The 26,301-nt window shown below is 23.8% G+C and overlaps 5 protein-coding genes across 6 annotated transcripts; 3 read left to right on the top strand and 2 right to left on the bottom strand.

Annotated features, from left to right (window-relative positions):
- The first annotated feature begins 274 nt into the window (after positions 1–274).
- On the top strand, positions 275–8,519 carry LOC129610051 (angiopoietin-2). Of its 2 annotated transcripts, XM_055522369.1 has the most exons (7): positions 281–944; positions 990–1,287; positions 1,360–1,714; positions 6,784–6,915; positions 6,996–7,183; positions 7,367–7,553; positions 7,650–8,519. In XM_055522369.1, the coding sequence occupies exons 1-7, from the start codon at positions 368–370 to the stop codon at positions 7,848–7,850; spliced, it is 1,938 nt and encodes a 645-aa protein (XP_055378344.1). In that variant the 5' UTR covers positions 281–367; the 3' UTR covers positions 7,851–8,519. The 2 variants fall into 2 exon arrangements, with proteins under 2 accessions (XP_055378345.1, XP_055378344.1); XM_055522370.1 differs by having other exon boundaries at positions 275–1,287.
- LOC129610052 (uncharacterized) lies at positions 2,658–6,382 on the bottom strand. Its single transcript, XM_055522371.1, has 2 exons — positions 6,181–6,382; positions 2,658–4,855 (listed from the first exon to the last, which is right to left on the bottom strand). Exon 2 carries the CDS (start codon positions 4,850–4,852, stop codon positions 3,734–3,736), a length of 1,119 nt encoding a protein of 372 aa, XP_055378346.1. The 5' UTR covers positions 4,853–4,855; positions 6,181–6,382; the 3' UTR covers positions 2,658–3,733.
- Positions 8,520–9,784: 1,265 nt separating the features above from the next.
- Positions 9,785–14,388, top strand: LOC129610033 (coiled-coil domain-containing protein 93). Its single transcript, XM_055522349.1, has 9 exons — positions 9,785–10,046; positions 10,142–10,350; positions 10,446–10,575; positions 10,635–10,985; positions 11,255–11,299; positions 12,190–12,497; positions 12,736–12,849; positions 12,916–13,121; positions 13,207–14,388. The coding sequence occupies exons 1-9, from the start codon at positions 9,963–9,965 to the stop codon at positions 13,575–13,577; spliced, it is 1,818 nt and encodes a 605-aa protein (XP_055378324.1). The 5' UTR covers positions 9,785–9,962; the 3' UTR covers positions 13,578–14,388.
- A 140-nt stretch (positions 14,389–14,528) lies between these two features.
- On the bottom strand, positions 14,529–16,874 carry LOC129610058 (protein arginine N-methyltransferase 5). Its single transcript, XM_055522382.1, has 6 exons — positions 16,404–16,874; positions 15,912–16,347; positions 15,684–15,849; positions 15,461–15,623; positions 14,857–15,407; positions 14,529–14,796 (listed from the first exon to the last, which is right to left on the bottom strand). The coding sequence occupies exons 1-6, from the start codon at positions 16,801–16,803 to the stop codon at positions 14,644–14,646; spliced, it is 1,869 nt and encodes a 622-aa protein (XP_055378357.1). The 5' UTR covers positions 16,804–16,874; the 3' UTR covers positions 14,529–14,643.
- An 875-nt stretch (positions 16,875–17,749) lies between these two features.
- On the top strand, positions 17,750–19,526 carry LOC129610060 (U3 small nucleolar RNA-associated protein 18 homolog). Its single transcript, XM_055522387.1, has 3 exons — positions 17,750–18,385; positions 18,450–19,210; positions 19,279–19,526. Exons 1-3 carry the CDS (start codon positions 17,794–17,796, stop codon positions 19,420–19,422), a joined length of 1,497 nt encoding a protein of 498 aa, XP_055378362.1. The 5' UTR covers positions 17,750–17,793; the 3' UTR covers positions 19,423–19,526.
- The last annotated feature ends 6,775 nt before the right edge of the window (positions 19,527–26,301 follow it).

Here is a 26,301-nt window from a genome sequence, read left to right as displayed (position 1 = left end):
TTCAAATAAAATAAATTTTAATTGCAATCTTGATAGCATGCATTTTTAAATAAAATATAAATTGAAGTTTTCCATTTGTTTAAAATTTTTATCTTTAATCTATTGAATTATTAAAATATTTTTATTGAATTACAAGCTTTCATTTTAATGTCCGGGCTATTTTTTTTATTATAAAATTTAAATTAAATCAAATATAATAATTTCATTTAATTTTAAAAATCCAAAAACATTATTAATTAAAATCATTTTATACTATATATATATTTTCAGAGAGCAACAATTACTTAACATATTTGAAGTTGTAATTTCAACATTAGAAGGTAAATTAAAACGAATTGATAATCTTGATAAAGCAGTTGAACATTTAATGAGACGCGTTGAAGCACTTGATAATCGTGTCGGTGATAATATTATTAAAACAGATTCTGTTATTTCAAAATTAAGATCACTTGATAATAAAATCTCATATGAACCAATTGAAATTAGAACAGTGAATGGTGGAGGTACATCAAGTGCAACAAGAGGTCCAAGAACATCATCATCAAATTTAGATAGTCGTTTAGTATCACTTGATCAAAAAGTAACTGATATTGATTCAAAATTGGAAGGATTAAAAAATCAAATTGATAATAATTTTTTACAAGTTGATGATTTTAATGCTGAAGCAAGTGAAAAGAAACCAATTAGTATGAATGTTATTGAAATAACAAAAGCAATGAATGCTGAAGTAATGAATCATATGACAACAGAATTGGGTCAATTAAGAACAACAACTGATAATATTGATAAAAAATTACAATTTCATATAAATATTGTATCAGATAATGTTGGTCGAATGTTACGTATGGTTAATGAAATACATGAAGCTGTTGTTGATCATCATGAACAATATAACAGTTTAAATGCATCATCTACAACAACACCAGTACCTTTAATAAAATCAAGTAAAATTGATGCATTAGTTAAGCAAATTAAACCAATAATGTCAGTTTCAGAGAAAATGGACGAAGTATGGAATGTTGTTGTTGGTACAAAATCATCAGTTGATCATTTAGTACCAAAATCTGATGAATTATTAACACAAACACAACGTCAAGAGCGTGCAATTGGTGAAATTCATCATGATTTAAAAACAAAAACAAATTTAATTATAACAAATTTGGATATGGTTGAAAAACGTTTAAAAAAACAAGAAGATGATGTTTCAATATTAGCACAAAGACCAGTACCAGCTGAATTATTAATGGATCCAACAATAGATCGTTTAGTTGAATACGATCCAAATAGGTAATTAATATTAATAAAAAAAATTTAAATAAATTTTAAATACTAAAACAAATTTTTTCGATAATAATTCAGGTATTCAGTAATTGATGATTATACAGAACCACTTCCAGTCACAACATATCCCACACCATCATCATCAACGGCTACAACTTTATCAACATCAACAATAAATCCAACAACACCCTCATCAATATTTAATGTAATTAGTTCAACTGTAACTGCTGTAACATCAACATCGACACAACAAACATCAAATCAACAAAATGGAACATCAATATCTTCATCGTCATCAATTTCATCAACATCATCAACTTCAAAACCTTTATCACGTAAAGGTGGTATAATATTTCCAAGTGTTAAGAATAAACCATCAGTACAAAATAATACAACATTTTCCACCGATATTTTATCACTTAAAGATGTAAAGGTACGTAAATTAAATACAATACATTCTTTATATCATCCAACATATATAACTTCAATCTGTACAACTTCTTTAGACAAGAATGATGAAGAAACGTAAAAATAAAAGTACCTCTTAAATTTTTAGATTCGCTCAGTACGTGAATAAAATTAAAAAATTCATTTTAGAAGTTCTTATAAATTGCATACGTTTAGGAGAGGTCATACATGCAACATAAATATCTTGAAACTTTTGTTTTTTAACATTATAGTAACAGAGCTTACTAATTTATTAAGCTTTAAACTTTTTTGATTTCATTAATTTTCTCTATTTTATTTCAGTAAAATCTTTGTACTCGAATTTTCTTAAATAATATTAATGTAACATGTATGTAACATTCTGTGTTATTATATATATATTAGTAAATTTGATTTCATACTTATCATAGATGAATATTTCTAGAAAAGTTGATATTTTTTATATTTGATGGTTATATTAATTCTAGAATTTTAACTACCAAAAGTTTATCCGAATAATTTTGAATATAATTTTCATGCGTATGTATTTTAATTATAGTAAGTACATAAAATCGAATTTTTTAAAAATAAACACAAAAGCTTATCGACAAAAAAAAAAAGAAAAAAGTACATTAAAATTGGGAGCAATAACCTCATTTTCAAAACAAAAGTATTTTGTACCATAAAGACATAAAATTATTCAAATTATAAAATACGTTATTAAAGCTATAAAAAATATAAATATAATTATTTTAGTTTTTATTTTTTTTTTTTAATATGAATCAGTTCAATAAAACATCTCACAAAAATCTATTTAAAACCCAGAACGAAAAAATAATTACTTACATAGTAGCCACCGAAACCAAATATAAAAATAATATTTATGGAAACAAATTCTAATGAATACCTATTAAAAAAAGAATATTAAATATACAATCAAGTATCGTGTTTTGAAGTCTTGAAATAATTTTTATTTTAAATTACTTGTGTATTTTTAAATATGCATGTGAAATACATACATTCATCACTGCATTTACAAATAGTATATTTTTCAAATTTAAAAATCAATTTTAATTTAAATAAATAAGTTTAATATTTTTTTTAGCAAATTTTCATATTTTTTTATCTGACATTCTTTTTCTTTTTTCAAATTTTTAAATTGTGAGCATCGATTCATTAATTTTTTGTTTTGTTTTCTCTACGTCCTCTTTTGATATTTTTTATATTTTACATTTATAATATTTATTTTATTTCTATTTCTTTCATCGTTTTTTATTTTTAAGTAAACTTTCATTTTGATACACTTTCTTCCTCTTGATAGATTGCATGCTATTCATACATGTACATATCTCATATATTAAACATATCCCAAAAATAAAACAAAACCTAATTATCGATTATACGAAGCAAAATAATAAACAACGCCCGCATATCACAATTTAATCAGCTGCTACAAGCAAAATTGATATGATAAAATGTTTTTTTTTTTAAATTTGAAAAAAAAAAAACGATAGAAAATTTCAAAAACACATAGAATGATTACAAAAAAATATAAAATTATTTCATTATCAAAAAAAAAAAAAAAAAAAAGAAAGAAAGAATAAGAAATTTATTATTGTCCGCTCTATGGCATTTCTAAGATTTTATTTTTATGTGAATAATCTGTTTGCTTTTCTTTCAGTTTCGTTTGAATAACAAATCAAGTTTTTTTTATTAATTTTAATACAAAAAAAAAAAAAAAAACTTGTCCATTTTTGAATTTATACAACATACGTATTATAATAATATAAAAATATGAAATTTTTAATAGAAATAACATAATTTTCGCAAAAAATTATAAATTATTTTATTTTTATACCAAAATCGGTTTTTCGAATACATTTAAAATTTATGTTTGCGACTAAAATGCGAATTTTATCCTGCAAATTTATATATATATATATATGTATATAGGTAATATTAATTAAATTTAGATAGATGAAAATAATTTCTTTGTTGATTTCTAAATATGATTAAAGGAACATCATTATGTTTCGTGTTGTTTAAAACTAACTACAATACGAGGATTATATAAACTATGTTCTTTAAGATAAGATAAAAATCGTTTTTGTATATCGGCATTTGTAACATTATCTTTTCCATTTGCAACCCATAAAGCAATTCTTTGTAATTTTGGTCGAATGCTAATAACTGCACCACAAATATGTTCAAAATTCGCACCATATGTTTGGCCATCGATTAAACTAAGTAATGTATCACGCCATAACATATTTGTTATATCTGTTTCATATTCATTTTTGATTGTAATCAATATAGCACCACCTTTTTCATTTCTTTTATCTTCCCATTCCGGTTTAATACCACTTTTGAATAACGAAAAATCACTACCAACATAAAATTGTGTGGGTGGGATCATATGATTAACTAAACTCCAAAATTCTTCAACAGTGTCAAATTCTTTAATATCATTTAAACAATCTCTAAATGAATTGCCCGAAATTGTATGCCAAAAGGTCCAACTGCAGCATAATGGATGTCGTATTTCATTTTCATGATCAATATTTTTTTCTTCATTGTACACATCCAATTCTGGTTCATTACATATTATTTTTGAATCTGCATTTAAAATATCAATTTCATTAGAGTCCAAATTTTTTAGTTTGATATCGTTTTGAGCAGGAATGTTTATATCTTTTACGTTAAATTGTTTTTCAAAATTATCTTTAATGTTTGCATTTTGTTTAAAATTTGAATACTTTTTGCTTATCGAATTTCTAATACTTTCATTTGTCAATCTATCAGTCATATCACCACTTTTAATACCGACATTGTTATCTGAAAATGTCTCAGTATTTTTCGCAATATTTAAATTTTGCATTTTAACATTAATGTTTTGGTTTGGGTGCATTAATAATCTATCATTGCTATGTGTATTAAAAGGATCCTTTGTTGGTGGTGTTCTTCTGCCGAAGGTCCGTTCAGTATGAATTTTGTTATCGCCATTATGAAATTTGTTTTCATTTAAATCTACTTTCCCATTATAAATATTTTTTAGATCATTGTTATTCTTATAACTTTTCTTTTTGTTTTTATAATGAATGTTGTTGTTATTGTTCTTCCGACCGTATTTTGCAAACGAATCCATTATCTAAAACAAAAATTAAAGATTTTTTATTATAATCACCATTAGGTAGGTATAGATACCTATTTATATTTATTTTAATAAAAGAAAATTACAACTATTAATCTGAAGCTATTAAATATTGAACTAGAATATCTTTGCTATTTGTTTTAAGTGGGTAGGTATATCTACCCATTAGTTTTTTTATTGAAATAAAACTAAAATTTAAGATATTCACTCCCATTATCAATTAGTTCATTTTTTTTAAATTTAATCAATACATTTAACGAAAACATTTTCAACATAAAACATACATATGCACGTACATATAGTACCTACTTCCTATAATACATTATTTCTATTTCACACACTAAGTTAAACAATTGATTTCACTGAGATCATTAAGAGCTTTAATAAAAATATGAGTTACTCATTATTAAAAGCTTAAAATTGCAAAAATTTTAACATTGTGATTTACAAACAATAGTCCAACCAAATTAAAAAAAATTACTGACTCAAAACATACATATATGTACCTACATACTTGTGTATAGATAGGTACCTACATACGTAAGATGTTTTCTATAGCACAATATTCTTTCGATCCCAATATTATCTATGTACCTAGAGAGTTTTCCATATATTAAAAATTCATATTTGTGTGAGAATTTTTATTCGCATATTAACCTGTTACCTTGACCTTATCTGCCTACCTACTTGAATTTTGCAAGTAAAACAGCTGTCATTTCCTCACATTAATTTCCACATGTAATAATTTTTCATAAAATAGTGAAATTACTAATTAAAATAAATAGAAAAGAAAATATCTAAAGGTTATTATATGTATACGTAATTATTTAGATACTTGGATTAGTAACCATGTTCTCTCCTATTTAAAATTTTCAGTGCGTCTTATACAGAATGTACCAGTGTACAAACATATATATAAATATATATATTCAAATATGTATATTTTTTATGTTGTACATACACATATATGTATATATAATATATGAATAATAAATTATTGAACTTTCATAGAGAAATCTAATGACAAAGAGATTTTCTAGAACTCTAAAAAACACATGCTTATTATTTAAACAAAGATAATTTCAAGAAAGCAAACATCATTTAATTAATAATTATATATGAGTCACATTATCCATTATTAAAAAATATTACAAATACAATTTAATTCATTAAAAATTTTACCACACAAAAATGTGTTTCCCCAGTTTAAAGAAAGTATGTATGCAATTTTTATGATAATTCTGTAATTAGGGGATATCATATTTATTTCCCGGATGTTTTATCAATCTGTATAAGTTTTTTTTTTCTCTTACCAAGCTTACCTTATATTAATGAATTTTACAATTCTAACTGGTCTTTTTTAATCTGCAGAATTTAACTGTTCTTTTAAACTAAATTTTATTTTAAATATTTCTAATTAATACAGCTAACAAAATTAATATGAAACACAACTTTTTCTGGTTTAATTCAAACTAGTGAAATTTTTCAATTTATCGCTTTCACAAAAAATTAGTCACTTTTTATATTTTGTTCTTCTCAAACAATAATGATATATTCAAATTTTGACATATCATCATTGTACATAATTATATGACATTTCGTTCTTCCAAAATGAAATCAGAACATCATTAGAAACATTTGATATTGAAATAAAATAAAACCTCACTAGAGTACTGCCACACATAAAAAAAGAGTTTTTCTTCTTTTAAAATTTTAGTAGGGTTTGTAGTTTTCTCTTTCCCGTTTTCTCAGCAAAACGAGTGTAATTCATGTTAATATAGAAGTTACGAATAATTTATTCCCGTTTCTACTTAAATAAATTTAGATGCCTATTCATTATTTTTTTAACAATTTATTAACAATGTATTTTTTTATTAATTGATATTATTAAAACGGTATTTTATGAAATATTATTTTATTTTCAGGGATTCTCATGCGTAGATTTATTGAATGCGGGGATGCGTCAGTCTGGTGTTTTCTACTTACAAATACGTGGTACAACATATTGGTTTTTAAAAGTTTTCTGTGAACAAGAAATCGCTGATGGTGGATGGACGGTAATTTCTTACTAAAAGAAAAAAAACATGATATATTTAAAAGAAATAAATGTATATTTTCATACAAACAATATTATTAGGTTATTCAAAGACGAGATGATTTCGGTGATCCACGAGAAAATTTTAATAGAGATTGGTCTGATTATAAAAATGGTTTTGGTGATCCCGCTAAAGAATTTTGGCTAGGAAATGAAAATATATACATGTTAACAAATAATGAAGATTATATTTTGAGAGTTGAATTAGAAGATTTTGAAGGCAATAAAAGGTAAAATAATTTTACTCAATCGAATTAAAAATTTTATTAGCATGCGGTACCCAATTTTAAACTACAAGAAATAAGGAAGAAACACAAGGAAGAAATTCTAAAATATTTTTCTGACAGTTTAATAATATGCAAAATATCGTTATTCACATTAAATATTAACATTATTAATTACTATTGTTACAGATACGCGCAATATTCACATTTTAAAATTCATTCAGAATCTGATTATTACAAATTAGAAATTGATGGATATGAAGGTACGGCAGGTGATTCCTTGAACGATCCTTGGTATGGTGCCAATAATAGTCCATTTTCCACATATAACAGAGATAATGACAGAAGTTCGTTAAATTGTGCTAGTATGCTCAAAGTACGTACATACCTATTTGAATAAAAAATATTTTGTTTCTTCAATGTGCAGGTAGGTATTTAAAATCCAAAAATATTGATATTTCATTTATTATAGGGAGGCTGGTGGTGGAAATCATGTGGACGCGGTCTTAATGGCCTTTACTTGCACGATCCTCAAGATTTAACAGCAAGACAAGGTGTTGTTTGGTTCCGTTGGCGTGGATGGGATTACACACTTAAAAAGTCACTAATGATGATAAGACCTAAGGGACCACAACCAATGGGAGCAAGCTCAACGACAAACAATACAACATAAATTATTATTATTTTAAATTTTTAAAATAATTTCCTATAAGCAACTAATTCTATTTTGAATTTGAACACTATAGAAAATTTAATTTTTATGGACTCTTTTATTAAAATTTAACGAATTTAAACAAAATTATAATATCAGCATTAGTGATTCATCAAGTTCTAAATTTCATATCATAATTTCAAAAAGAAATCCTCAATTTCATAACCGTATTTAATTTTTTGACAATTGTTTATACAAGCTGGTAATCTAATTAATAATTTTTGGAAATTAATTTTTATTATTTGATGTCTGTAGCTGAATTTCAATTCGCGAAAATATTCTTATAACGTCCTGTCAAATCGGAACTGGTTTTTAATCTTTATGTTTCAATTTTTACAAACAATAATTATTAATTTATTTTCTCAATCCTAAATTTTATTTCTTAATAATATTATTTGTCGAAATAATGGAAAATTCTTTTTATTTTTAAATTCATCAAAATCTCATTTCAACGTTATAAATTATTTTATGCATATCATTTATATTTTCATTATTATTTCATTTTGCGTAAAATTTTTTACTGTTGTTTTGACAAATTATACACCAAATTTGACATGATATACTAATTAAACTTAACAATGCATTACAACTGTTTAAAATGAATTTACAACATATTACATCAATGTTTGATGTAAATTTAAGTACCTTGCATTTAAATTACATATTTTTTAAACAGTTTTTGCATAGATATTTAAAAAAAGAAATAATAATTTCAACGTAAAATTATAAAATCAATTACACATTATATTCAAAATATATTTTCCAGAGGAAGATCAATATTTATTAATTATACATCAAAATAATGGAAAAAAAATATAACAAATATATACCTGAAATAATAACCAAAAACAAGGAATATTTATGCAAAATTTTAAATTTTTTTTTATAAATAAAAACTTTTACGTTGTGAATTAATTATTAAAGCGAAAATATGTCTAATGTTACATAAATACATATTTATACGCATTTATACGCGTACACTTGTATTTAGGTAACATTAATGAGCTCTTCTTGTTCAAAATACATTTAAAAATTTAAATGCATAAATAACGAGAAGTACATAATATAATACATTACTTTTACATAAATTTCATTGTATTTTAATTATATATTAGCAAATGTCTTTGAATATAAATAAAAAAAAAAAACGGACGAAAGCAAAAGTCTAAAAAAAAAGTAAACAAAAAAAAAGGATATTATAAAACAAAGATGTTTTTCATTGGTAGGAAAATTTGTAAATATCGTTTTTTATAACTATATTACATAATATTTTAACTGTACAGTGTTTTTTATTATTATAATATTATTTTATAAAAATAGACGATAATTTAAAATAAAATAAGATATTTTTGTAGTACAAAATTTGTTTTAATTATTTAAAAATATAAAATATCAGGATAATTTTTAGGTTTTACATGTTTATTGAGGTATGTATACAGTACGTTTCGCAAAATGCATAGTTTCATTCTCAAGTCAATTTATCCAAGTATCACGTTATTATAAACTTTTTATAAATCAACTGAAAATGTTATATAATAAAAAAATTAGAAAAATAATATATTATATAATAATTTTTATTGACATTTTTGTCACGCTCGAGATTTGAGCTTTTTATTACGATACTAAAGTGTGCCTCATTTTTTTTTAGTACCAAAGTGCTATTGTAGAAGCAACTTTGAAAACGTTATTCTTATAACTGCACTGTGGTTGCACTTTATATACGAAAGACATTTAAGAGTGTTTCTAGTCTTTTTACACAACCCTAAAAAATTGTTGATAAAAATTGATGTTTTAAGGGAGAATGGTACTGACACCAATGACACTAAATGGATATTTGGAAACGAAACATAATACTTCAACTAAATGTCAAATTTATAATGTAGATATATGGATTGTATGTAGTGTGTATAGCATAATAATATAATATTATTAATATTGTATACGTACATTAAAATATAATATAGATTAAACCGATAAGTATGTAAATTTTAATAAAAGATGTCCTAAATAAACTAAATAATATTAGAGAGATTCAAAGTTTTTGAAAATATTTCAAGAATTCATACATAAAATATGGCTAATCGAGATATATTTTCAAAACATTTGCCGAATATTAAATTAGCAACAAGATTCGATGCAGACGGCAATGAAATTCAGGTAAATTTTTACAACACTTAAATCTATGGTGTTTCTAAAGAACATAAGGTTTATAATTACCAATAAATTAAATTAAAAAATAATTAACAATTTAGGTGGAAAGGCGTGAAGATCAAGAACAAAATGCGAAAGAACAAGAAATATTTGATATATTGGTAGCAGCAGGATATTTTAGAGCCAGAATTAAAGGTCTTTCTGCTTTTGATAAAATTGTTGGTGGTATGACTTGGTGTATTGAATCTTGTGATTTTGATGTAAATGTTGATTTACTCTTCCATGAAAATCTCACAATTGGTCAAAAAATGTAATTATTATTCTTATTTATATTTTTACATAACTTTATATTAGTTTTTGTACATGATTATATAAAAAATGCATTATTTTCCTTTATATTTTAAGTGCATTAACCGAAAAAATAGTTACAGTTTTACCTAAAATGAAGTGTCCCTATTTAATCGAACCCCATCAAATTCAAGGCTTAGATTTTATAAGTATTTATCCGGTTATTCAATGGCTTGTCAAAAGATCTGTAAACTTATAAGTTATACGATTTTTTTTTGCTTTTATAATTTTATAATTATATTTTAGGTCGAAAATCGAACTGAAAAAGCAGAACGATTAAAAAATTTTGCAGTGAATCAATTTCATAATTATCTACAATTTAAAGTTGATAAAGAAAATTGCGAAAAAGTAAAGAATGCCTATGAAAATGTAAAAAAGATTCAAGAAATATATAGTCCGAAACGTCAATATAAAAGAAAGGAAGCTGGAAATGAGGATGAAAAAACTCGTGTAAGAATCACTTTATTAGAATATGGAAATAAAGGTGCTGCATTTAATTTTGGATCTCCAATGATAGTAAAAAATCCGTCGTTAAAATCTTCTGACGATTCATCTGGTGGGGGTGAACTTGATGACGAATTAATATTAGAAAAGGAGGTAATAAAAATTTTTTTCAAAAAAGCAAGTACGCAGATTTTTTGCTTAATTAAAAAACACTTGTAAGTTACACAATTACGTAAATACAAAATACATATAATACAAATTATGCACTAAATTAATATAGCTTAATAATAATTTTTGCACGATTTTAATAGCTTTTTGTAAATAAGATCTATAACTATACTGCTTAGTTAGATTATCATTATTATTTTTTATTTATTTATACTTCTCGTGTATTATTTGGACACATTGGAATTTATTTGCAGATTGATGTTGAGCAGCTGCTTAAAAATCTTTACGTTGCTAAAGAGGTAAAATATTCAATAGTTTTAGTTTTTTATTTTTCTTTTATTTTTTCAAAAGTAATTTTTGATATATTTAAATGTTGTCATGTATTCAATGCATATTCACTTAAATTTGATAATATGCAATGAATAAAATAATATTTTTTAAAATCCAGTTTAAAGAACAAATCTACTATAAATTTTTAATTGTGATATCTTATTTATTGCTTTGATGTCTATTTTATTTAATATAAATACAAACATATTAGCACATAACTAAAACCATTTAAGCTTTAAATTTTATTAAAAACTTTATTACAAAACATAAACAGAAATTTTATCACTTAAGTAGTTTTAAAAAAAATGTTTAAAAATTCCGCAAATTTAAATAACTTCTCCGCAAATTTAAATATTTTTGGCTTAAAAGCATTAGAACCTTTTGAAAAATTGAGTTTTAAAAAGGAATACATGCATATATGTGAAAGTGGCTTTGTAAAATTATAATAACATTATAATCTTACATAAAATTATTAATTTCTAATTTATTATTTTTGCATAGTACACAAAATAAAAGAAGGTAAATCAGTTTTCACAACTAAATCTTATCATTCGTTTTGCAAAAAATCAAATAGAATTTCACATATTTAAAAAATATTTATATAAAGTTTGAAGTAATTAAGAAAATTCTGAATCTGAGGAATTTTACACAGGAACAAATTCAGGGAGTATTATAGAAACCCTTGTGTGATATTATTTTTACGAATATCTCGAATATAACAATTATATAATTATATACATATTTTTTGTCCATTTAGTTAGTATAATTATCCCATATACTTATATTTAAATAAAGCAACAGTAATTCTAGTTAAGTAAGATACTTTTTAATTACTTAAATATATTTAACTTATGCACAGGATGATACTCCACTTCAATTAGCATTAACGGATTCGGAAAGAACAACTATAAAAAAACATTATGCTGATTTAAAACACGAAATGGAAATTGATACGAAACAATTATCGGAGCAAAGTCAAATTAAGGCTTTAGAAACAACAAAAGCGGCTTTGGAGAAAAAACTTCTTAGAGTTCGCGTGGAAAATGATGAGCTTGAAGAAGAACGTCGTAAAGTTCAAAAACGTATTGATGATCAAATGGATATGGAGGAAAAACTTAAAATTGAAATTAAAGAATTTGAAAAATCTGAAGCTAAAAGTGATAAAAAGTAGGTTTATGATTTTTTATATTTGCACTCTAGAACTTTTGATTCAATTTGATAAACTATTTAAATAATAATTACTTAATTAAAATTCGTAATTTTCAATTTCAAACTTAATGTTTCCGAGATAAAATTAAATTTAGGAAAATATTTTTATAACGAAATAAATTTTTGTTCTTACTAGTTTGAAATGTAAGAAACGAATGATTTCATTTTCCATTTTTATGTTTTTATTCAATTTTAGAGTTCTTGATAGAATATATCAATTGGTAAATGAAAATGAAGAGCTCAAAAAGGAAGAAGTTAAATATAAAGAACATTGTAGACAAGAATTGGCACGTTTGCAACAAGAAATAAAGTAATATTTAAATAGGTTTTTCTTTTTATATTAAATTATAATTTTCTATTATGATTTTTATTATAGAGAAACTGAAGAATTATCATCTGAAAATGGGTTTGTTGATTCTAAAGAAGTTTTAGACAATGAAAAAGAAAAATTGCAACATTTAAGGTTGCAATTGGCTAAGAAAAATCGTGCAATTATGTCAATTCAAAGGCAACTTGATAACATTCCAGATCGAACAGAATTAGCGCAATATCAAAGGCGTTTCTTAGAATTATATAATCAAGGTAAAGAATTATACAAACAAGATATACTTATTGTCTTATCACAATAAAAATTCTAATATATTCATTTTTTCAAAAATATTTAAAGTGAGCGCAAAACATCGAGAAACAAAGCAATTTTATACGTTGTATAACACCCTGGATGATACAAAACTTTACTTGGAAAAAGAACTTTCACTTTTGAATTCGATTTATGAAAATTATAATGAGGGAATGACAAACCAACAATCAAGAGATCAATTTATAAAACAATTTGAAACTATTGTCGATGGTGTTAAACAAACACAAGCCAAAGTTAAAAAGAAATGCGATGATGAAAAAGCTAAAAGAGATTCCTTGAACGCGCAATTAATGTGTCTAATTGAACAACAAAGAAAATATGCTGGTGCCGTTAAACAACTAACTAAAGAATGCCAAAAGAATGAAGCACTATTATTGCATTTAAAATCTATTCAGTAAAATGCAGAAAAAAAAACATTATTAATGAATAGCACAGCAAGCATATATTGAAATATTTAACAGGACCCAGATTAAGTCGTTAAATGAACCCACCTCCTCTTTGTGTATTTAATAATTGCCCGGTATTATTGTGCACCGTTCACTACCTAGGGTAATTTATCACAGTTAACCTATTATTTACTTTTTTAAAATGTTCAAATAAAGATATAGTAACTCTTTCCGTCATTCCAGTTGATTTAAAAATCAAATGCCCAGAAATCGACATTAATGAATATATAAAAAAAAAATTGCTGTTACTTATAAACAGCCATTTCTTTTGTAATTTATGGAAATTATTTATAATTTAACTGTGACTTTGCAGTGCACAATTAGAAATATGTTTGATGAGAATAATGAGAAAAGACAAACGAAGCCTAGGAGTTTATTTTAATTATTTTATTGTTTTACTTTATATTTAAGGAGATATATTGCTAATGTATCATAATTTCTTATAACTTGCATAGCAGTCTATGCCATTTTCTCCCTAAGATCCTGAAAAAAAGCCCTTCAGTTTTATCAAATCATCGTAAAATATTAAAACAGTTCGAAATATTCCAATATACTGCTATAAAATATATATTAAGATATGTTATGTATTATTGTAAACTAGCTATATTTATAATTTTAAGAATGTAATTTTCGTAATTAAAACTTTTTGCTGAATATATTGTAACAATACATTTATATAGTAGACATTATATTATATCATGTTGCGTAAAAATTATGAGATGTAATTTTGTGATTCTCTTGTTATCTAAAACAATATATAAAAATATTTACTGAAACTATATATGTGACAATTTTCTTTATTTTATACACATAAAGGTTTTCTAGTTTATCAAGGTACACTGTCTGCATTTGAAACTATATATGAAATTATTTATAACATTAAAATAATGAAATTCATATAGGTAAGTTTTAAATAAAAATTTATTTTTAAAAATAAAATATAATTTTCAGCCAAAAGTTGATAAATTTAAGAGAATTCAATCGGCTCCTTTTAAATAAATGTTGTATTAGAAAGTATTTATTTATAAATAGGGCAAACAATTCCATTTCGATTATGAACTATAGAAACTTTCGGAGAAATTGTATTCCACTCGTACCAAACTTTAAATGATGAGACACATCTTCGGAATTCCACTTCAATCGTGTCGCCTGCTGAACACAATTGAGGTTCCTGCGTTCAAATGATAACTATAAAATTAAAATTTTTTATTTTAAAAACTAACTGATTTACCGTGAGAGGGAAGAAACAGGGAAACCAAGACAATAAACCTTGAGTATGATCTTTTGGATGTATGCTCAATTTGATATCTTTATATAGCACTGTATCAAAATATCCGGCAAATCCATGTAGAACACAATCATTCCATACATTAAATTTCAATGCTTTATACCTTGAATTTTCCGTAGTTTTTCTTCTATTTGGATGTTTAAATTCAAAAAGCGATCTGGGTTCATCTATGTGAAATACATTTTTCAAATATACTACAAATGTAGATTCAAAATTATTTCCTGTTGTAGGGTATTTATCTTTAAATGCAGAAAATTTCTCTAACAATATAGACCGGATATTATTATAAATTTTAGAGGACATTATTGGATTAAGATACGATGTGTATTTGCATGGTATACTAATTCCATCTTTTTTTAAATGCTTTTGTGCACCATCTAAGCATTCCGGTGATAATTCATTATCGCCAAAAGAACCTAATAATTCTGAAACAAGAATATCTGCTTTTTGGGGTAATTGTAAGTCCCTCATATCATTATGGAATAATTCAATGTCTAGATAAGAAAAATATTTAAATAAGTTGGACAATTACACTTAAATACATTACCTCCACTTGGCCAGATTTCCTCCACTAGTGCCTTTAGAGTCACTATTACATTTGGGTTTTTTTCCACAATAAAAATTTTTATTTTTCTCTTGGAATTAATAGATGCGTTAATAGCAGCTCTCACTAAGGGACCCCTTCCAGCCCCAACTACCATTACAATTATCTATTAATAGAAAAAATATTGTGTTTGTTATTCATAAACTAATTTTTCTTTTCCGTTTACCGTCTTTTTGTTAATTTCATTATCTGGAACCTTATCTATTAGCGCAGCCTCTATAGCATTCTGGTAGTATTTATATTTAACGGGATCCCTTTCAAAAACTTCGTATGTGTAGCAATCTAAGTTATCAAATAGTGGTTGGAGGGGAATCTCAAGTACATCATCCAAGCTAAAAATTTAGTATTAAGTTTACTTTTGTTTTTATAAACTTTTAAAAATTATGAATTGTACCCTTTCATTTGATCAGTGATTTGATTCGAAAGAACAAATTTTTTTATATATTCAGCGTACAGTTTGGTTCCATGATCGTCAATATTACCAGTTATTATAAAATGGATATTATTTTGCAGAAAATCTTTGATTAAATTTAAATGTGCGGATGATAGTACTGGATTGCCGTCCTTATTTTTTCTAAATAAAGTGTGAGGTATAACAATGCATTCCACCGGTTCACCTAACCATCTCCATACCTCATTCTGACTAGGAATGTCATCACACAATTCAAGAGCTAATTTTATTCTAGGATGAAAATCTGCTACCATTCTAAATTTATTCCACATATTCCAAGTATCTTCACCTTGTGTTAAGTCATCTTCATCTATATCTCGACGGAAAGTTTGTTTTGATAAATCTTTAGAGATCATTGGAATGTGTATTAGAATTGTTCCTAAAAATAATTGTTAAACGTGGTTTACTAAAAAAACAAATTTTTTTTGACATTACCTTTAACATTGGTGCTTACGATTCGCGCTAAATTTGTGCAATCGCTTGATTTTAGTTTTATCATTGTGTGCCCAGACTGAATAACATGTTCAGAGAAAGCAATTTCTTGTTTTAATTTTGCTTCACTTTGACGCCTAACATTTTCATTTTTTGAATCACAATCAATGTTACTATTAAGCACTGATATGAAATATGATAACCAATCTTCTGGAGAAAATAGTAAATCTGATCTGGAAAACACTATTTGGTTTGATTTCAGAGGTTCATATAAAAATTCCCTAGGAAATAATGGATTAACTAATGGTACAGCTAAACCATCGTATGAAAAACCCCTAACTTCCTTTAGAGTTTGCACTAAATCAGGCACCGTTTCTTGATATAATGCCACAAACGAAATCATTATTTATCTTATGATTCTATTTTAATTTATTTAAATTTTTTGTGCGGAACCGGTAATGTCAAAAAAATGTACATAACCTTTTTTGTTTTCATTCTAAAAGTTTCATCAATAAATGTGTCAGTTTGATTGGTTAGTTTCATTTCTATATTTTCCAAGGAATGAAATGGAATCGCATTTTAGATACTATTCACATCTAAGAATTCAATTAGAGTCTTAAAAAAGTCGTGTAGATAAACAGTAAATACTTCTTGACATTTCGTGTGGGTAAATACTTTGTCTGGCGGGTAATAAAGAAATTACTTTATTCTCATTAAATTTACATAAGATTTTTTAAAAGCAAAATGGTGACAATTTGCTAAAGTTTTGAACGGAGACTAGCTGATTTTTACATGTTTGCAGTGTGACCTCTGTCAGGTAGTTTCGGTTGTATATATAAACAGACATAAGATTTGGTAGTAGAATATATTGCTGATTATTCTGGGGAAGAGCTTAAAGATTTTAGAGAACCTTAGATGAAAGTAGAATGTAAACTCGACTTCATAAAAGTTTATCTTTTAGTAAACGCCCATGGTTAGAGTACCGATTGGAAAAAAAAATACTTTAAATATATTAGAGTTTCGAATAACTGAATTCGTTAGTAAAATTAAATTAATTTAAATTTGTATGAAGAAGTTACGTTTTATAGTGGGAGAAATTTTCTTTTTAAGAGTTTTGCGATATTATGCATAAGGCTGAATATAAAGAAGGTACACATATGGTATCGTAACAAAATAATGAAAGGGAAAATAGTTTTTGGTAAACACTAAAATGTATCTATACAACGCGAAAGCTGTTTTCAGTATAACGGTAGCATTGTATAGAATGTACATTATACTTGGTTAAATTAAAGTACTCTCGGCAACACTAGCACCCACATGTCATTGTTTATGTTTTTTGACATTTTTACGTTTTTAACTTTTTTATAAATTTGTTTACCAATATTGTCTAAAAATGTCTGATTCAGAATCTGAATTATTTGGGGAACTTAATACTGATATTGCTGAAGAAGAAGAAACCAAAAATACAAGTAATCAGTTGGAAGTTCAAAAATCGAATGAATGTAGCACAGAAACGTTAACCACTCAAAACTCTCATTTTAAGAAAGATAATGTTGAAGAAGAAACAAGTTTGGAAGATCTGGTTTTCGGTAATAAAAAAACTTTGCTTAACAGATTTGCAGAGCAAGTAAATAAAAAACGAAAAAACAATGATAGTGAAGAAGGCAACAAACGAAAAGCAGTTTGGCATGATTCAGATGATGAGGATAATATCAGGGTGGGAGATGTTCTTGTCGAAAAAAGACAAGGTTCTTTAAATCATTTAAACAAAGATAAATCTTACAAAAGTCTTTTAACAAAAAGATTCGAAAGAGTTGTTACCACACCAAAATGGGCTGATTTAGATCGGGAAGAAGAGGTCGATTCTGATGAAGAGATCCTTAAGACAGTTGGTCATTTAGCACCCTCCACTCACGCAAATTTACAAAATCAATTCATAAGTTTTAAGAAGCTTAAGGATCTTAATCGGGCAACATATTCCGAAGGTAGCATTTTAAAGATCTAAAATTGTAGAATAATGCTTAACTTTAACTATTTTTAATTTTTTAGGTCCGATTACGGACATACAATTTCATCCAACATCAACGGTTGCGATTGCTAGCGGGGAGAACGGTGTCGCGACTGTGTATTCAATTGATGGTTTGAAAAATGATAAATTGCATAGTATGCAATTCAAAAATTTTCCAATAAAATGTTCAAAGCTACTTGCCAATGGAAAGGACATGATAATTGGGAGCATAAGAAATTTTTGTTATTGCTATGATTTAATTAAAATGACTGCAACTAGAATATTTTTACCAAAAGTGATGACAAAGTTAAAAAATTTCGCAATTTCACCAGATAACAATTTTATAGTAGCTTCTGGTCGATTTGGTGAAGTTCATCTCCTAGATATGAATTCAAAAGAATTGTTATATACATTTAAGCAAGAAGATCAATGTACTTCTCTAGTGTTTTCTAATGATTCCAAAAAGATATTCTCTCATTCGACGACATCCACTATAACTATTTTTGATATACGTCAGCAAAAAGTAGATCACATATTTTCTGATGAAGGTTGTATAAAAGGAAATTGTGTAGCAATCAATCCGAGCAGCAGTTTGGTTGCAACTGGCAGCCATGAAGGTGTTGTTAATGTATATAATTACACGGACGTATTTAAAACTACAAATCCAATCCCTCAGAAAGTAATATACAATCTTAGAACTTCAATTACAGACTTAAAATTTAATCATACCGGTGAAATTCTGGGTTTATGCTCTAATAAAATTGATAACGCTGTTAGACTAGTTCATTTTCCAACAGCATCGGTAAATTAATTTTAATAAATTATTAATTATTCATTGTAATAAAATTGTTGTGTTGAATGTATTTTCAGGTTTATATGAATTTTCCTGGTGACCAAATAAAGTTTGGAAAAGTGCGTAGATTAGAATTTTCGCCTAACTCTGGATTTTTTGCAATGGGAAATTTCAAAGGGGAAGTTCCACTCTTGAGATTGAAACATTTTAATAACTATTAACCATTTTAATATAGAAAGTTTATAAAAATTTATAAAGTTTTAGACATTGGAAAAATTTAATCTTTGCTTAATTTTTTAATAAAATATAAAATTTATAAGTTTAATTTTTAGCGTTTTGTCTCTATATAGACTTTATTTAGGCAATTTTAAAATCTTAGTAATAACGGTAACACAATAAATTTAACATCTTGTGGGGATTTGGTGGGGATATTTCTATGAGGACAATGCTATTTTCAAATTACAAAATTATTTTTGGATTATTGGGTCTTAAATTTCTTATTTAAATTAACAATATTTTGTGTTTCGTTGCAAGATGAAAGTTAAAAAAATGATTGACATGTATAAAGATATTGTTCCGAACTTTATTAAAACTGAAACGCAAAACTTTAGAAATTTATAGAAACATTTGTAGATTTAACCATGCTAATACAGACTTAACATGACTTTAATAATACATATATGCAAATATAATTCATTGTTGAATTTATTAATTTCATATAATAGGGCGTATTATTTAATTTTTCGTCTTATTATCTACGTTAACACAAAATTTTTATTTTTATTATGGAAAAGTAAATATTTTCTTTAAATATTAATATTTTGTATATCAACGACATTACACTACAATTAATATAAACTTTTAAGATCTAACTAAAAAACCAGAATATTCCATAAAAATATCGCAATATTTTCTTATATACACATATAAGAAAATAAAATGAAAAAGATCTATAAGTAAAAATTTTCATGAAATAAAATTCTTACAAAATTACTTAGATTTTATTAGTTCTTATTTGAAGTGCTTATAATTCCCAGTCATTCTTAAAAATAAGATAGTAGGGAAATATAGAAAAATTTGGAGTATAACTGTGTATAATTATATTGCGAACTATTCGAATATAATATTAACTGTTATACTATTGTTATAGATATTTAACTCTTACATATATATAATATGATAAATTTACATCAATAATGTAATATAATATGTAATTATATGAGGCACAATATTATAGAGTAAAATAAGTTCTATGTAACATGGCCTTAAAAGAGAATTCAAGAAATTCTCTTAAAATTTTCATCATCATCATAATAACTGCAAAAAGAGAAAAAAATAAATTTGTTTTTATTTTAAAGAGAATCTAAATTATGCCCACTAACTGATCTCCAAACAGGATAAATTTTTAATGTATATGCTTGTATTTATTTTTTCTTCTAACTTTTGTATACGTTCGCTTTCTTAATATTATAATTATGTATATTAATATGCATATGCCCATATATAATGCTATATATAATATAAATCAAATTTTAAAAGTGTAGGTACTACAGTTTTCCAAATGTATTATACTTGATTCAATTATATTATTCAGTTGTACATAGTAGTATTCATGTCTTTACTTTGGATTGTTATTATATTATATTATAAAGTATACGCATAATGTTTACTTATACAATTTTCGAACAGTTGTGAAAATTCTATGTATGTATGTATATGATTATAAAATTTATCAAAAATATTATAGTACATATTTCTATTATAAATTTTAGGTACTCATGTACTAAGAAAATAATGTAATCATTTTGTTGAGATGTCGCGACGGCGTAGATTGTACATTATTTTCTATTTTATTTCCAAATATAAGAGAAAAAAAGGAAATAAAAATTACAAAATATTCAATAATAAAATGTTACATATGTTCACAAATATTATGAATATTTTTTAAATTTATGTAAACAGATAATTTAAAAAAATATTGTAATATTTTCGAAAACATTCAAATATTATATTTTATTATCATATAACATCTTTATCAGATACTTCATATGGTTCACACACGCAATTTATAAATTTTTGGAGGTTTTATAAAAAAATCTTTTAAATTTTTATTTATGATTAATTGTTTAAGCTTTAATATGCAATTTAAATTTTATTTAAAAACAAATCATGAATATTAGCATGATACATGTTAATATTGTATACTTCAAAATTTTTTAATATTTTAAATAAATTATTAAATATTATTAATTCTGATTAATATTATCGTAGCTTTTATTTTGATGAATAATGAGTAACAAAATATTAAATAACGTTTTTGCATTAATACACTAGCTTTTAAATATCGTAATTACAGGCTATATTGAAAATTTTTCCTAATTCTGTAATAGCCTTACATAACATCTGTTATGTTAAAATATTTTTAATGAAGCCTTCAAATTTTACCTTAGCACTAACCCTCCTTAATATTCCATTTGCTTGTTACAATATACTTTAAATATATTATTTTACGATACGAAAATCACCTGTAATATTTTAGGATGAAATAAGAATAAAATTCATTTTGAATAAAAATTTTAAATTAATTTAATTGTTTTCTTTTTTAAATTGCTATTTCTCATTATTCGCACTAGTTTAATATCTTTAAGAGAGAGAGAAAAAAAATTTTTAAATTTTTATTCCATACAATACGATGTTGCTGTAATTTTTCTCCACATAAGAAATCTCTTAATGTAAGAATATAAAAGTAAAATAAAAATTTTGAGATGTATAACTTTTCTTTCTTTTTAGAATATTCTTATCTATAATAAAAACCATATATGTACATATATAATTACATAAAAATAAGAAATAATGAAAATTACAACAAAAGCAATAAAATAACAAAAACCAAATAAGTATTATAAATAAAAGGATCTTTGTTACTCTATTGGAATAATATGCTGCGTGTATAACAATATTACATATAAGTAGGTATTTGGTATCTTCTCATTTAAAAATTATCTTGTGATTTTGTATTTGTATAATATAATGTAGCGTGTACGTGTTTGTATATTAAATTAAACTTAAATATAACAGTATAATAATTTCTTTTTTGTTTTTGCATCCTTTGAAATATCTTATTTTTTGCTGTTTTTTTTTTTTTAACGTATCTTTCTTTTTCTGTATTATTTAGTTAATCTTTCCCTTTTTTTTTATGTTTGTATTCTAAATGTCCTTTCGTAATTTTAGTCTGAATGTGGACGTCGTCGCGTTTAAAACACCATTCAGTACGTTAAATAATATTTGCGACTCGTTAACATTATACAAGAAAAAAAAACCAAAAAAAAATAAAAAATAGAAAAAAAAAGTATAGAATAAAAATTATTTATATTATATACTGAAAAAAATAAAAGAAAATAATAAATATATATATATATACAGATTCTATATAAGAGAATAATTTGAAAATATATAATTAATTTTTAAATATATGGAAAAGTAATATTATATTTAAAATCCTATTATTATAAAAAATTATAAGAAAAAAAAAATTTTATTTTGTTTTTTTTTTTTCTATAATATTTTTTTAACGTTATTCTTATAAAAAATTATTCCTGATTTCAATAAATTTTAATGCAAATTAAGAAGTTTCCACATATTATAGAATATTTTTATATAATACAATTAATAATATTATATATAGTATGTATATTGTTAAAATATTGATTATTTTGTTAAATATAAAAATGTGAAAAGGGTGTTAAATTAAAATAATTAAATATTTTATTAAAAAAATTTATGTTTAATGAAAATTTATAAAAATAAATTAAATTATTTGGTATGTTATATATGTACATATTTTATAAAAATATTTAGATGTTTAAAGTGCATATATATTTATTCCGTAATTGGTATATAAGAGTAATATTTAAGTTTTCTTTATTTGTATTTAAAATTTAATTTAATTAATAATAATTGTGTGTTTTTTTTTTTGTTGTAATTTTATGTAAGTATTTTTCATCGCCTTTTAATTGGAGTGTTATACGAATACAAGATTTAATTTGTATTTATTTGAATTTATTTTTGAATGTGTATATATACTATACTAATAAAATAATAAAATTTACATTGAAAATCTAAGCATTATAAAAAAACATAATATTTATAAATATTTATAAATTAAATTAAATTGAAAAATAAAATAATATTAATAACATAATAAATAAGTGTTTTTCTAATAAAAATATAAAAGTTATATACATATATATTATTTAAATTATTTAAGCTGATAAATTATCGTACAAATTTCATATTTGATTTTAAAAATTTTGTTATATAAAATTATTTTATTTATTTTATTTGTTTTTTATTAATTATAATAATAAAGTGCTTAAAAAAAAATGTGTTATACAATTTATTAAAAATTATTTTTCATACATTTGGAATATAGAAATCTGGTAACTCTGTCAGTAAAAATTAAAATATCAAAGATAATTTAATATAACAATTTTTCAAAATTAAATAAAAAAATATTACTAAATATTTTAATATTGAAATTAATGAAAAACAAATATTATAACTTTTCATTTTTAACCATGGGAAAAAAAATAAATTTAATTTATTTTTAAAAATTTTTAAACAAAATTAAATTAATATTAAAAAATAAAATAATTATTATTAAAATAAAATAATTTAAAATTAATTTTAAAAAATTAAACTTCAAAATTAAATTCTTGAATTTTTTTTTAAATAACAAAATTAAATTTATGTAAAATATTCTGAGATTATTTTTTTAACTTTAAAAATTACAATGTTATAAGATACAACGTTTAGTGGAGATTATGTGCATCAATTATATAATTAAATTAATTTATTTATTTCATATTTTATTCATCATTATTAAAAATATTTTTAACATTTAAAATATTATGTTATTAAATTAAAAAAAAAAATTGTGTTGGTGAAATTTTTTCAAATTTAAAAATTTTCAATACAAGTTAAATATTTAATTAAAATATCTTTTAAATTGTAAAGGAACATATTGAATGCTTATAGTTAATAAAATATCGATTTTTGAAAAAAATTGGAAAAAAAAAACAAAATTTTTTTAATTTATTAATTATTAAAATAAAAAAAAAAATTGATAATTAATTTTATTTGGAAATTAAGAAGGAAAAAGTAATAAAAATTATTATACATTCAAATTAATATTTAATCTTATTTTTCATTTAAACAATTTCATCATTGTACCCATTGAATCTGTAAAACAGTTCTATATTTAAAAAATTATAAATCAATATGCCAAATTTATTATTATAATTGGACAATTTTAATTATAAATCTATTAAAAACGCAATTTTTAACAAATATATTTACATAATTAAATTTATTAAAATTTCATTTTCATTTTTAGGCTTTATAATAAAATACAGTGTATTTAGTTTTCGAATTTCAATATAATATCTATTTAAAATTTTATTACATAAAAAACATACAATAAAAAAACTTATAATAAAAATATTAAAAAAAAAAAAAAAACAGATATGTGTACGCTATACAATATTTACAAATATATAAATGAATATAACATAATATAAAATTATTATGTATAACAGTTTTAATATATAAATATATAATTATATTAAAATTAATATTAACAAATACATATGCAAAATAATAATACATATGTATATATGTATAAGTGCATAAATATATTTAAATTTAAAAAATATTTTCTACAAATAAAATACAATTAAAATATTACTTAAGCATTACATACAAATACGATAAAAATTTTACTTACATTTTATATAAAGTATATTATGTGCTTCCTAAAATATACAAGTTATGAAATATATGCATACTTAATATTTATAAAATAAAAAATTTATTATTACGTGTACTATACATAATTTTTAAAAATTCAAAATAAATAAGAAAAAAACAAAACAATAAAGTTTTATTAAATTGTAAATACAAAAAAAAAAACAAAAATTATAAATAAAAATTAATTAATTTATTTTTTCTTAATTGAGAGAAATGTTATTTATTCTTTTATGCCATATTATTGTATATTCTCTTTTGTTATATTGAAAATAATATTTTAGTAAAAATTTTTTATTTTATTAAAAATTTTTTTAAGTATATGAAGTAATTGTGTTAAAAATACTGTGTATGTATTATACAAGTAGGGTTAACAATTTTAAAAATTCAGATCAAAACTACTGGTTTGTAAAATAGTACATTTCCTTTAAACAATTTAAGTCTTTTAATAAAAACACATTGAATACATTTATTTCGTAATATTGTACATAATTCTTTATTATTATAATCGTCTCATTGCATACCGCCAGGAGAAGAATAAAAATTTAAAGAACAAAACCAAATTATTATAAGGTTACACGGTTGATTGAGTCTGTCTATAATAACATTTATGTAGGTGTATTTAATATTTTCTGACATAGGAAAATAACATTCGTTTACTTTTACAGAAACTTGCCTAAGCTAAACAATTACGAGTACATCTAGCTTCAGCAATTGTCCGTTTGAAAGACATATTGTGTGGAAAATTTAAGAAAAATTGTGATTTAATATAACTTTATATAAGAGTGACGATTTTGTCATAGTAACATTTTACGCATATACCATTGTTTATACAGATAAAAGAAGCTTTTATTGTTGTATACCCGGAATAGTGAGAAAAATCGTATTGTATGAGTAGTTAGTTGATTTTACCCTTTAGGAGGGGAACTGGGATTAATAGATGTAAATTTTAAAATTTTTTTCTTTTGAAGAAGGCTTTTCTATTTTTGAAGGTTTAAATTTATGATGTCTTAACAACTTACATTCTTATTGATTTACTTTTTTTTTTGTTCCTGCTTTACTTATCTTGGGAGCATAGGGCTTCTACAAAACCCTTCCAACAAACTCTGTTAGAGACCATTCGTTTTATTTCTGCCCATGTAATGTTTTCCGTGGCAATTTCTTACTTTATAATTCTTTGCCATGTATTCTTGGATCGTCTAACACTTCTTCTTGCAATTGTCTTGCAATTGTTTCTTGCAATTATTTCAGGCGGTCATCGTAATGTGTGGCATAACCATCCCGACTTTTTCTTT

This window comes from Condylostylus longicornis, unplaced genomic scaffold (assembly GCF_029603195.1).
Source record: "Condylostylus longicornis isolate FDR11 unplaced genomic scaffold, ASM2960319v2 ptg000043l, whole genome shotgun sequence".
In the NCBI taxonomy this organism is placed as follows: Eukaryota; Metazoa; Arthropoda; class Insecta; order Diptera; family Dolichopodidae; genus Condylostylus; species Condylostylus longicornis.
This window is presented reverse-complemented; position numbering and strand designations above follow the sequence as displayed.

Bases quoted from the DNA above. Each gene is read 5' to 3' on its own strand.
- LOC129610052 (XM_055522371.1), bottom strand. From the start codon at position 4,852: ATGGATTCGTTTGCAAAATACGGTCGGAAGAACAATAACAACAACATT.
- LOC129610058 (XM_055522382.1), bottom strand. From the start codon at position 16,803: ATGATTTCGTTTGTGGCATTATATCAAGAAACGGTGCCTGATTTAGTG. The intron at 15,850-15,911 runs GTACAATTCATA...CTAAATTTTTAG, and splicing joins ATCACTGATCAAATGAAAGG to CTTGGATGATGTACTTGAGA. The intron at 15,624-15,683 runs GTAAACGGAAAA...TTCTATTAATAG, and splicing joins ATGAAATTAACAAAAAGACG to ATAATTGTAATGGTAGTTGG.
- LOC129610060 (XM_055522387.1), top strand. From the start codon at position 17,794: ATGTCTGATTCAGAATCTGAATTATTTGGGGAACTTAATACTGATATT. The intron at 18,386-18,449 runs GTAGCATTTTAA...TTAATTTTTTAG, and splicing joins TCGGGCAACATATTCCGAAG to GTCCGATTACGGACATACAA. The intron at 19,211-19,278 runs GTAAATTAATTT...ATGTATTTTCAG, and splicing joins TTCATTTTCCAACAGCATCG to GTTTATATGAATTTTCCTGG.
- LOC129610051 (XM_055522370.1), top strand. From the start codon at position 368: ATGAGACGCGTTGAAGCACTTGATAATCGTGTCGGTGATAATATTATT. The intron at 1,288-1,359 runs GTAATTAATATT...ATAATAATTCAG, and splicing joins GTTGAATACGATCCAAATAG to GTATTCAGTAATTGATGATT. The intron at 1,715-6,783 runs GTACGTAAATTA...TTTTATTTTCAG, and splicing joins TATCACTTAAAGATGTAAAG to GGATTCTCATGCGTAGATTT.
- LOC129610033 (XM_055522349.1), top strand. From the start codon at position 9,963: ATGGCTAATCGAGATATATTTTCAAAACATTTGCCGAATATTAAATTA. The intron at 10,351-10,445 runs GTAATTATTATT...TTATATTTTAAG, and splicing joins CTCACAATTGGTCAAAAAAT to TGCATTAACCGAAAAAATAG. The intron at 12,850-12,915 runs GTAATATTTAAA...TTTTTATTATAG, and splicing joins CGTTTGCAACAAGAAATAAA to AGAAACTGAAGAATTATCAT.